The sequence below is a fragment of the Salmo salar genome, chromosome ssa03 (genome assembly GCF_905237065.1).
Source record: "Salmo salar chromosome ssa03, Ssal_v3.1, whole genome shotgun sequence".
In the NCBI taxonomy this organism is placed as follows: domain Eukaryota; kingdom Metazoa; phylum Chordata; class Actinopteri; order Salmoniformes; family Salmonidae; genus Salmo; species Salmo salar.
Window position 1 is genome coordinate 26,926,208 of NC_059444.1, and position 12,599 is coordinate 26,938,806.

At 43.9% G+C, this 12,599-nt stretch overlaps 1 protein-coding gene across 4 annotated transcripts in view; it reads right to left on the reverse strand.

Annotated features, from left to right (window-relative positions):
- Positions 1–12,599, reverse strand: part of LOC106599307 (catenin delta-2) — a 105,354-nt gene that overhangs the window by 14,421 nt on the left and 78,334 nt on the right. For all 4 annotated transcript variants that reach the window (XM_045714683.1, XM_014190470.2, XM_014190471.2 and 1 more), the window contains 3 exons: positions 10,544–10,727; positions 3,917–4,034; positions 782–967 (listed from right to left, as the gene is read on the reverse strand). In XM_045714683.1, the coding sequence (XP_045570639.1) occupies positions 782–967; positions 3,917–4,034; positions 10,544–10,727 (488 nt within the window). The remainder of the gene's footprint in view (positions 1–781; positions 968–3,916; positions 4,035–10,543; positions 10,728–12,599) is intronic.

Genomic DNA, 12,599 nt, shown 5'->3' on the forward strand with positions numbered 1-12,599 from the left:
AAGTCAACCCACATTTAACACAGGCATTACGATCGGGTCATGTGCAGCTGCACTCCGAAATGTATGATCACTTGTGTGCTGCCAGCTGTCGGCATGTGGGCAGGATTAAAACAAACCCAACCTTAATTTCCGTTGTGATGCAGTCACAACCACAAGTCTAACAAAACTCTGTTTTGGACGAGACTGACTTTATGACCAAAATTATCCTATTTTCACTTTGTAGTCATTTCCACAGTAGAATAAATGTTTCTGACTCATATCGATGCCACATGGTTTTGGGTTTTAGGGGCAGTTGTCTTTAATTATCAAACAACAATGAAAATATTGAAAACACCTAATATGGTTGAGCCTTGAGTGACAAGTGAGTCACGCACTGCTTTCTGAATTATTTACTTACAAGATAAAAATTATTAAGAATGAGCATCCAGCAACATAACATCCATGTGGCATATCTCACATACTAAATCATCCCCACCTTACCAACTGCATGAGCATCTAATGTACGCCAGATTAGATTATTTGTACCGCCATTTCAATGCCACTGAATAGCATAATCCAACTCAGTTGGATAATAATCAAACCTTGACTTTTGCCAGTTTATTTTCCCAGGCTTGGCAGCAGAAACCAGAAGAAACCAGAAGACCCTCTTTCAGAACTAAACCCAGTAAATGTGTAATTATCCATGAGATGTAGACCCCCCTCCCTAGCCGGGCTTACAGCACCACTGCTGTAACATGCTGGCTAATTGCTAACAGCTGCAGTGGAGAGGAGAGGAACCCACCTGATCATGGGCCTTCTTTTTCTTCTTCTTCTTCCCCCAGCAACCAGAGCTCTCGGCATCCTTGCCGTTGGCATCGCCACAAAGCAATCCGTCAAGCTCGTCTGTGCCTATCTGCTGTCCCTGAGATGTCTCTGCAGCTAGTCGATACGAGAGGTTCCTCAAAATGCACACACAGTTTTCAATGGTCTGCAAGGACAAAAGAGGGAGATGACGAAAGATAGAGGGAGGGAGTGGGGGAAAGGAGAGAGGGGGAGAGGAAGAGAGAGAGACAAAAAGAGAGAAAGAGAGAGAGAGAGGGGGGAGAGAAAGAAAGAAAGAGAGAGATCAAGAGATGAGAGCAGTATTTTAATTTGAGACGTGCCATGAGATGCTTGGCCATGTCGGCCATGTAGTGGTAAATACAGTTAAAAGTGATACGACTGTTCATTTCCTCCAATGTAAGTGGACAGGATGTTATAAGGATGCTATAAACTGGGGCACATGCATAAGTCAAATATCTGTCTGTTGCTGTTTGCTTTCGAATAGACAGCACAAGCAATGCAATAGGCCATGGCTCCATTGCTTAATGTATGTATGTTGACACTTTTACTTAATGTCATCTTACAGAATGCCTACAGCTAAACAAAGCAGATGGCAACCCTTCAATAATACAATTAACAGTGAAAGAATTAAAGAATAGCTCTTTAACTAGTATTTAAAGGCGACCAGTATGTCAAGACGATTGGTACATTAATTGACCAGTCTGTAAGTTCGCAAACGCGATTGGTATAGTAAAGTCAAGTGCATCTGTTCCTAACGTATGACTAACTCATTGTACTGGTTAGATTGCTGTGCTGGGACCAGGCCAGAGCAGTACTGTAGTGCTAATCCCATTGTCGTGATCATTGAGGCAGAAAATAATGTAGTGGGGGGGACTTTGGTCTTGTAAAGGATTTTCAGTGGGATTAGAGCTGACCAGATCTCCTTCAAACTGGTTGGTAGAAAGTAGTCCAGACATAACAAAGGCCCATCGAAAACCAAACAAAATAGGGAGCTCATTTAGAGCGTGTACGCAGTGGTACAATCAGAGGAGCTTTACGGTACCATAACCGACTGTATCTTTATGACTGTAGCAGAGAGGGCAGATAGGGAAGGTATTTTATTAGGGAAGAACAGTTGTTATTGCTTGACATCGGGATAATGTAGTGTGTGCGTTGCACTGCTCCAGGTTATCATGCACCGTATGTACGGAGTACCTTGTCCCTTTTTTTTCTCCGATTCACAAGGTATTCCACAAGCCATAAACAGGTGACCTTGAACCACACAGAATCTGACATTGACTGAGTGTGTCAATTTCTCCATGCCTGACCTGTGATTGAATCCTTCCAATAGTTGAACATTGACTAGTACGTATAAAGGATATAATCTCAACATAATATAAACAGGCGCTGTTTGTATTATCCTAAATAATACATTTCAAAACATTAACTCCATAGACTCTGAGGAATTCATTCGCAGGAAATTGGACATCTGGTATTGGCTTTAGGGAAATGGCCAGTGTAATCAGAGCGGTTGATGATCTTTGCTAGCGTCTAGCCAGAATGCACAGTAGATTCTCCCTATCTCTCTATGCAGTGCACCAGCAAGGACAGGAGAGGTGTTAAGCAACTAAATCCTGATGAAGAAGGTCATTTACAGGGGATGAGGAGGTGGAGAGCGTCAGGGAGGCAACCTTCAGGACACACACCGATCAAGGTCCAACCGCGTGTTGTTCTAGTATTATTTTACTGATATAGCAGTCAATAGAAACTGAAACCCATTAACATACAACATATTAATCGATAAGAGCAACAAAATACAAAAATAAGAGTAAAAAAATGTAAATCAATAATGTCCTGTGGTCTTAAAGTGACTCATTAATCAATGAGCAGAAATATGGGATTAGTGACCTCATGTAGCATTCAGTTCTAGACTTTAGCATAGTCAGTTTGTTTAGGCTGCGGGTTACTGTGATTTGCTCAGGGGGTAGCCAGTCTCTGAAATGAGAGTTTAGGAGGCTGACAGTGAAGTCAGAGCAGAATTGTGTCTGTCTTTCATGAAGCCGGGGTAGGGACAGGGTCTGAAGTGCTTCAGTATAACTGGAGTATCCTCCGAGGATGGTGCGGCATGCTCTCTGCTGAATACGCTCCAGGTCATCAGACTGGTCCTGGGTCAGTGAACTGTGCCAAGCAGGAGCGGCAAACTCCAGGGTGGGACGTATGTAGCCGGTGTAAATGCTAACCAGGTCTTCCTGACACATGGAACCTTTTAAGGCGGCAAAAAATAATTATGTTCCTCTTGGTTACCATTGTAGCAACCTGCTCGCTCCATTGTAAGTCCTTCTGTACCATTAACCCTAAAATCTTCACACTATCACACACTTTGAGATCCTGGCCCTCATTCCAGAGAGGGCATGGGATAGGTGGATTTCTTGAGAAGGTCACTAATAGGATTTTGTACTTGGCAGGGTTCAGTGATATTCTGCTTGCATGTACCCACGTGTCGAAGTTGTTCAAGGGCTGTGCTGTGCTGATGTTTCCTGTTGTAGACGTGTGGACCAGATTTAGATCGTCCACATATTTCCACCTATTGTCGAAATCACAGGCTGCACTGTCCGTGACCAGAAGGAAGATGAGAGGGCCCAGAAAAGTTCCTTGAGGGACACCTCCCATCAGTTCCTGCCAGTCTGAGAGGCTGTCAGAGCCATGGTGTGAGGGCAGGTCTGACACCCAGTTGGATTAGTCATTCAATGGTGATGGTGTGTACGATTTTGTCAAAGGCCTTGGAGAAGTCAGTTGTGATGAGGGTGGTTATGGTGGATAGGATGTCTGATTGCTTAAACAGTACACTTATAAACAGTCCAGGAAGCTAAAAGGTTTGTGGATAGATTATATTTCTGGTCTGCTTCCAAACTGTCTGGGGTCTATACTGGGCGTTACGTCTTCGTTTTATCTAGGTGTCACTGAAGCTATCAACAACTTTTGATAGTTGTGGTGCGTGTGAGTGAGTGAGTGTGCGTGTTTTGTAATGATGGGCCGCCCCTGTCTGTCATTTCCTCAGCGTCATGTTAAAGGGTATTCTTTATGGGAGGAGATGAAAGGAAACACAAAGTCAAACCTTGCTATCGATCTCGCTGCTGCCCAAGGCGGTCTGGATCACGTAGAGCAGAGCGTCGGTGAGGCCCTCGCACTCCCTCATCCTCCTGCGAGCCTCCTCCCCCGCCGAGCTCACATTCCTGCAACAACAGACACATTTCTCTTCAGCACTGTATCCCTGTTATATTGTACTGTAGCTACAGGTAGTTCAGTTTAATTTCAGGCCTAAATATATACATCTTCGCTTACCGTTGTCATAATTGTCGACATCACCGGCCTTCTAACCATCGCCGATCCACTTTTCATTTTCCATTTGTTTTGTCTTTGTCTTACACACCTGGTTTCAATCCCTCACTTACTTGTTCATTATTTAACCCTCTGTTCCCCCATGTTTGTTTGTGAGTGATTGTTTATTGTATTGCGATCCGTATTTGTGGCCTTGGAATTATTGACGTGTATTGTATTATTATTGAGTAAAATTACGACTTTACTCATATCTGCTGTCCTGCGCCTGACTCTTCTACACCAGCTACACACAGACGCATTACAAAAACGGGTGTCCTGACTCTCTGTGGTCACTAAAGAGCCCATTGCACTTATCGTAAGAGTAGAGGTATTAACTCCGGTGTCCTGGTTAAATTCCCAATCTGCCCCTCATACCATCATGGCCACCAAATCATCCCCAGCTTCCAATTGGCTCATTTATCCAATCTCCTCCCCCCTATAACTTCCCAAGGTCGCTGCTGTAAAAGAGAATATGTTCTCAGTCAACCTAACCTGGTAAAATAAGGATACATAAACATGAATTAATGAATGAATGTAGGCTATAGCTAAATGGCGTTAACGATAGTATAGTTTAACTCCATGACAAGACTGGCCCATCAGCCCCATTTCAGCCCATATTACCCATCTAGTGTCCCATGTTTGACAAGGGAATAGGGTGCCATTTGGGACACAGCCTCTGTCCTAAAGAGCTCCTCTCCGCTGCCCTTTAAATGTCGGGTCACTAAGAGTCTGTAATGATGCAGACAGCCTTGTCTTATAGGGAGCCTCTAGATGGACACCATGGCCATTATCTACGGGTGCCTGCTGGTGGAGTTTGGGGTCAAAAGACAGGGAGATTATTGATGGCCTGTTTGTGACCCCGTCAGCACCTCCAGCACTTTGTAATGGTCCTGATGAACAAAGCAGGCCATTGATCAATCTAATCTATGTGTATCGGTTCTGTTACGTTTGTTTATTTTCTTCCAGTGATCAGTGAGTTGACCATGGGGGGAGAGACAGGGTCTAGGAGGTGAGACACGGGGTCCTTTATCAGGTCGTTCCAACACAAACAGCAGACACTGTCCACTGACCCCCCCAGGGTAGACCAGACGCAACAGCTGACCCCAGAGATGAAAGGAAATTATACAAAAAAGGGAACATAGGTTTGTTGCCTCTGTGAGCATGGGTGTGATAAAGATGGTGAGTATGGGTGTGATAGAGATGGTGAGTATGGGTGTGATAGAGATGGTGAGTATGGGTGTGATAGAGATGGTGAGTATGGGTGAGATAGAGATGGTGAGTATGAGTGTGATAGAGATGGTGAGTATGGGTGTGATAGAGATGGTGAGTATGGGTGAGATAGAGATGGTGAGTATGGGTGAGATAGATAGAGATGGTGAGTATGGGTGTGATAGAGATGGTGAGTATGGGTGAGAGAGATAGAGATGGTGAGTATGGGTGAGATAGATAGAGATGGTGAGTATGGGTGAGATAGAGATGGTGAGTATGAGTGTGATAGAGATGGTGAGTATGGGTGAGATAGAGATGGTGAGTATGAGTGTGATAGAGATGGTGAGTATGGGTGTGATAGAGATGGTGAGTATGAGTGTGATAGAGATGGTGAGTATGGGTGTGATAGAGATGGTGAGTATGGGTGAGATAGAGATGGTGAGTATGAGTGTGATAGAGATGGTGAGTATGGGTGTGATAGAGATGGTGAGTATGGGTGAGATAGAGATGGTGAGTATGGGTGTGATAGAGATGGTGAGTATGGGTGTGATGGAGATGGTGAGTATGGGTGTGATAGAGATGGTGAGTATGGGTGAGATAGATAGAGATGGTGAGTATGGGTGTGATAGAGTTGGTGAGTATGGGTAAGATAGATAGAGATGGTGAGTATGGGTGAGATAGATAGAGATGGTGAGTATGGGTGTGATAGAGATGGTGAGTATGGGTGAGATAGAGATGGTGAGTATGGGTGAGATAGAGATGGTGAGTATGGGTGTGATAGAGATGGTGAGTATGGGTGAGATAGAGATGGTGAGTATGGGTGTGATAGAGATGGTGAGTATGGGTGTGATGGAGATGGTGAGTATGGGTGTGATAGAGATGGTGAGTATGGGTGAGATAGATAGAGATGGTGAGTATGGGTGTGATAGAGTTGGTGAGTATGGGTAAGATAGATAGAGATGGTGAGTATGGGTGAGATAGATAGAGATGGTGAGTATGGGTGTGATAGAGATGGTGAGTATGGGTGAGATAGAGATGGTGAGTATGGGTGAGATAGAGATGGTGAGTATGGGTGTGATAGAGATGGTGAGTATGGGTGAGATAGAGATGGTGAGTATGGGTGAGATGGAGATGGTGAGTATGGGTGAGATAGAGACGGTGAGTATGGGTGTGATAGATAGAGATGGTGAGTATGAGTGTGATAGATAGATAGAGATGGTGAGTATGAGTGTGATAGATAGAGATGGTGAATATGGGTGTGATAGATAGAGATGGTGAGTATGGGTGTGATAGATAGAGATGGTGAGTATGAGTGTGATAGATAGAGATGGTGAGTATGGGTGTGATAGAGATGGTGAGTATGGGTGTGATAGATAGAGATGGTGAGTATGGGTGTGATAGATAGAGATGGTGAGTATGGGTGTGATAGAGATGGTGAGTTTGAGTGTGATAGATAGAGATGGTGAGTATGGGTGTGATAGATAGAGATGGTGAGTATGGGTGTGATAGATAGAAATGGTGAGTATGGGTGTGATAGATAGAGATGGTGACTATGGGTGTGATAGATAGAGATGGTGAGTATGGGTGTGATAGATAGAGATGGTGAGTATGGGTGTGATAGATAGAGATGGTGAGTATGGGTGTGATAGAGATGGTGAGTATGGGTGTGATAGAGATGGTGAGTATGGGTGTGATAGATAGAGATGGTGAGTATGGGTGTGATAGATAGAGATGGTGAGTATGGGTGTGATAGATAGAGATGGTGAGTATGGGAGAATGGAGTGAGTGTGATAGATAGAGATGGTGAGTATGGGTGTGATAGATAGAGATGGTGAGTATGGGTGAGATAGATAGAGATGGTGAGTATGGGTGTGATAGAGATGGTGAGTATGGGTGAGATAGAGATGGTGAGTATGGGTGAGATAGAGATGGTGAGTATGGGTGAGATAGAGACGGTGAGTATGGGTGAGATAGAGATGGTGAGTATGGGTGTGATAGATAGAGATGGTGAGTATGAGTGTGATAGATAGAGATGGTGAATATGGGTGTGATAGATAGAGATGGTGAGTATGGGTGTGATAGATAGAGATGGTGAGTATGAGTGTGATAGATAGAGATGGTGAGTATGGGTGTGATAGAGATGGTGAGTATGGGTGTGATAGATAGAGATGGTGAGTATGGGTGTGATAGATAGAGATGGTGAGTATGGGTGTGATAGAGATGGTGAGTTTGAGTGTGATAGATAGAGATGGTGAGTATGGGTGTGATAGATAGAGATGGTGAGTATGGGTGTGATAGATAGAGATGGTGAGTATGGGTGTGATAGATAGAGATGGTGACTATGGGTGTGATAGATAGAGATGGTGACTATGGGTGTGATAGATAGAGATGGTGAGTATGGGTGTGATAGAGATGGTGAGTATGGGTGTGATAGATAGAGATGGTGAGTATGGGTGTGATAGATAGAGATGGTGAGTATGGGTGTGATAGAGATGGTGAGTTTGAGTGTGATAGATAGAGATGGTGAGTATGGGTGTGATAGATAGAGATGGTGAGTATGGGTGTGATAGAGATGGTGAGTTTGAGTGTGATAGATAGAGATGGTGAGTATGGGTGTGATAGATAGAGATGGTGAGTATGGGTGAGATAGATAGAGATGGTGAGTATGGGTGTGATAGAGATGGTGAGTATGGGTGAGATAGAGATGGTGAGTATGGGTGAGATAGATAGAGATGGTGAGTATGGGTGAGATAGAGACGGTGAGTATGGGTGAGATAGAGATGGTGAGTATGGGTGTGATAGATAGAGATGGTGAGTATGAGTGTGATAGATAGAGATGGTGAGTATGGGTGTGATAGAGATGGTGAGTATGGGTGTGATAGATAGAGATGGTGAGTATGGGTGTGATAGAGATGGTGAGTATGGGTGTGATAGAGATGGTGAGTTTGAGTGTGATAGATAGAGATGGTGAGTATAGGTGTGATAGATAGAGATGGTGAGTATGGGTGTGATAGATAGAGATGGTGAGTATGGGTGTGATAGAGATGGTGAGTTTGAGTGTGATAGATAGAGATGGTGAGTATGGGTGTGATAGATAGAGATGGTGAGTATGGGTGTGATAGATAGAGATGGTGAGTATGGGTGTGATAGAGATGGTGAGTTTGAGTGTGATAGATAGAGATGGTGAGTATGGGTGTGATAGATAGAGATGGTGAGTATGGGTGTGATAGATAGAGATGGTGAGTATGGGTGTGATAGATATAGATGGTGAGTATGGGTGTGATAGATAGAGATGGTGAGTATGGGTGTGATAGATAGAGATGGTGAGTATGGGTGTGATAGATAGAGATGGTGAGTATGGGTGTGATAGATAGAGATGGTGAGTATGGGTGTGATAGATAGAGATGGTGAGTATGGGTGTGATAGATAGAGATGGTGAGTATGGGTGTGATAGATAGAGATGGTGAGTATGGGTGTGATAGATAGAGATGGTGAGTATGGGTGTGATAGATAGAGATGGTGAGTATGGGTGTGATAGATAGAGATGGTGAGTATGGGTGTGATAGATAGAGATGGTGAGTATGGGTGTGATAGATAGAGATGGTGAGTATGGGTGTGATAGATAGAGATGGTGAGTATGGGTGTGATAGATAGAGATGGTGAGTATGGGTGTGATAGATAGAGATGGTGAGTATGGGTGTGATAGATAGAGATGGTGAGTATGTTATCTTGCTGATCAGTCAGAGCCATGGTCCTATTGGCAGACTTTCTCCCATTACACAGCAGTTGATGCCTGGCAGAGAGACATCCTGTGAAGAATGAAAGTCAACTAGTGTGCTGCGTTGCTCCCCGTCAGCCATGGTGATTCTGTTCTGCCAGAGTGAGTGTCACATGATGAGGGACAAATGTGTGATGAGGCGGCAGGTGGCAAGGCATCTTGGTCCCGCACATTAACCATTCAATCAAAGCCCCTGTTCTGTTCTGTTCTGTTCCTTAACAACCCATGAAACAGATGAATTAGCCTGCTCAGCTCAGGGATTTACTGTAAAGTCAGCCATCCCTCATCACAGGCAGACATTAAGACTCAGCACATTTCACTTACAGCGGGATTCCTCCCACTTCACTCTGCTGCACTGCTGATTGGTTGTACTGCAGAAGACTACCTGTCTGGGTGCCAATGGGAATGGGACATGTCCCCACAAAGCCCGACCTCCCTTTCATTAATCACTTCCTGCTTTGACAAGGTAATGTGTGCATATTAAAATAGACCCCAAGCCTTTGTTTTCTTTCCATCAACTATTAGCAGGTAATACCACAACAGAGAAGCGGTGACATATTGCACAGAGAGGGTAATGCACTGTAGCTAAAATGAATAACCCCAGAATGAGCAGACAGGCAATGTATTAGCTAAGATCTCATTATTCTCCTTCACAGACGCTTCTCCTGCTGGTACGCAGGGGACGAGGGCCCAGATATCAAGAGTTGAAACACTTGACACACAGCCAATTGTCTTCCGATGCCAGCGCTATAATCAGAAAGTCCTTTGACAATATAGAATGCTTTAATGCAGAGGAGGCATCTTTAAGCCTCAAAGAGTGCTGACATGGTGTTTTCACACAACACCCCTCATAATGTGGGTAATTAGAAACATGATACATGGGTTCACATAATCAGTCTGACACTTGTGGCATTCACTGTCTGTGATAAAACCTCCTTAATCAATAACCCTCATTCGTCAAGTCAATATTCACAATGAGAACAAAGCTTCCAAAGTATTCATGTGTGAAAGAGCAATGTGTTACATACTGCATTACCAACACAAAGGAACAAGCCAGGGATCGACAAAGCAGGAAGATACTGACCTACGAGAAGCCGACTGCTCTCAGTAAAATCTACCCAGAGAAGAAGAGTTCAAGTCCCCAGAAGAGACCTTACCACCCATTGCATGTAACCTCAGAGTTAACATACGCTGTCATGACTTGTGAAATTTAACCTCTGACCCTGCCACTGTGCTTTCACTCCTGCTTTGCTTTGGGGTCTACGATGGGTAACTGTAAAGGACTTAGTGACAACTGCTGATGTAAAAATCTAGCAAATACATTTGATTGATTGATTGATTGATTGATTGAACCGAGGGTCCAGTAACAGTACTGACCTGAGGCAGCCAGTGGCATTGCGGAGCACCTGGGAGGAGTGCAAGTGCAGCTTGCGGTCCTCCTGATGGGGCGAGGTGTCCCAGCCCGAGTGGGGGATGATGACAGCGTTGGTCAGCACGGCCAGGGCGTCCTGGATAATGGGCATCTTCAGGGCATCACACGACGACAAGTTCCACAGCACACCTGAACACAGAACATCAGATAGGGTAAGATGTTGACGAACAGTGATTTAACGTGGGAGAATGGTCAGGAGGTATATTGCGCACATGAGAGTGGAAACTGTGCTGAATCGTATAGACTTTGTGATGAAAAAAAGTTCAATATACCTCCTCTGAAATTGAAATGAGGATAATGTGTGACAACATTTTTCGAAACACTGAAAAGAAACGGTAAGATTCTATAAATGTTTAATTACTTGTCATGCATATGTTCACAAAAGAGCATATTGCAGCCCCTAGTTGTGATTTAGTGAGAGGCCGTCGTGGTTGTGCAATAAACTGGTCACCTAGGGCTTCATAGATTTGGATAATTTTTTCTGTAATTTCATGTGCAACCAGCCAACCTACCAATTACATTCCAAGCCAGCGGCTTTGGCACAGACTGTATGCGTAACCTACACAGAGACAGGGAGGAAGCTCTCTCTCTGCAGCTGGGCTCTCCTCTCTCCTCTTTAACCACACTGACTATGACTTCAGTCTTCCTCCTCAATCTCGGGTGCTTTACTGAACACTGAACAGAGGCATTACGTGTCCACAGAGAGCATCTCACATCCCAGTTTACATATGACTTCAACTGAACCTGAATTACAGCAGCTGTATGATGATACTAAAATAATATTCCTCATAATACACTGAACAAAAATATAAATGCAACATGCAACAATTTCAAAATGTTACGGAGTTATAGTTCATTTAAGGAAATCAATCAATTGAAATAAATTCATTAGGCCCTAATCTATGGATTTCACATGACTGGGAATACAGATACAGTGGGGCAAAAAAGTATTTAGTCAGCCACCAATTGTGCAAGTTCTCCCACTTAAAAAGATGAGAGAGGCCTGTAATTTTCATCATAGGTACACGTCAACTATGACAGACAAAATGAGAAATAAAAATCCTGAAAATCACATTGTAGGATTTTTTATGAATTTATTAGCTAATTATGGTGGAAAATAAGTATTTGGTGAATAAACTGCAGTCAAGTCAAAACCCTGGTGAGGACGACGAGCATGCAGATGAGCTTCCCTGAGACGATTTCTGACAGTTTGTGCAGAAAATCTTTGGTTGTGCAAACCCACAGTTTCATCAGCTTTTTATTGTCCCCGGCACAAACTGCACCTGCATAATGATCAGCTTCTTTATATGCCACACCTGTCAAGTGGATGAATTATCTAGGCAAAGGAAAAATGCTCACTAACAGGGATGTAAACTAATTTGTGCACAACATTTGAGAGAAATAGGCTTTTTTGAGAATGGAACATTTTATTTCAGCTCATGAAAGATGGGACTACCTGTTGCGTTTATATTTTTGTTAAGTATAATGAAAAGACAACCGAGTCACGTGTCACCACAAATTGCTTTCAATAGGATGTGGTCGGAACATGGTGACTCTACCATGGATGGTGTTAAGGGGTGAGCAGCCGCTGTCAGCCAAAGGTCGAGATACACACACAGCACAAGAGCTGGCCAATTATCTATAAGAGGAGAGAGGAAGAGGGAGGAGGAGGAAGAGGAGAGGGTCCTTCACTCTACAACACTCCATACCACATACCACTGTGATTTGTTGAGAGGGCTCACACACACACACACACACACACACACACACACACACACACACACACACACACACACACACACACACACACACACACACACACACACAGTAATGACCTTGACAGCTGGCCCAACACATTATAATTCTTGTTGACCTTCACCGTGTCATGTCCCTCCCAGGACACTGTAGCATCTATGATTGCAATTACCAGTGATGAGGCAGACAGTCACTCTTCACCCGTTCCTCTCACAACAACAATGTAATTACACAGATCTACTTTCG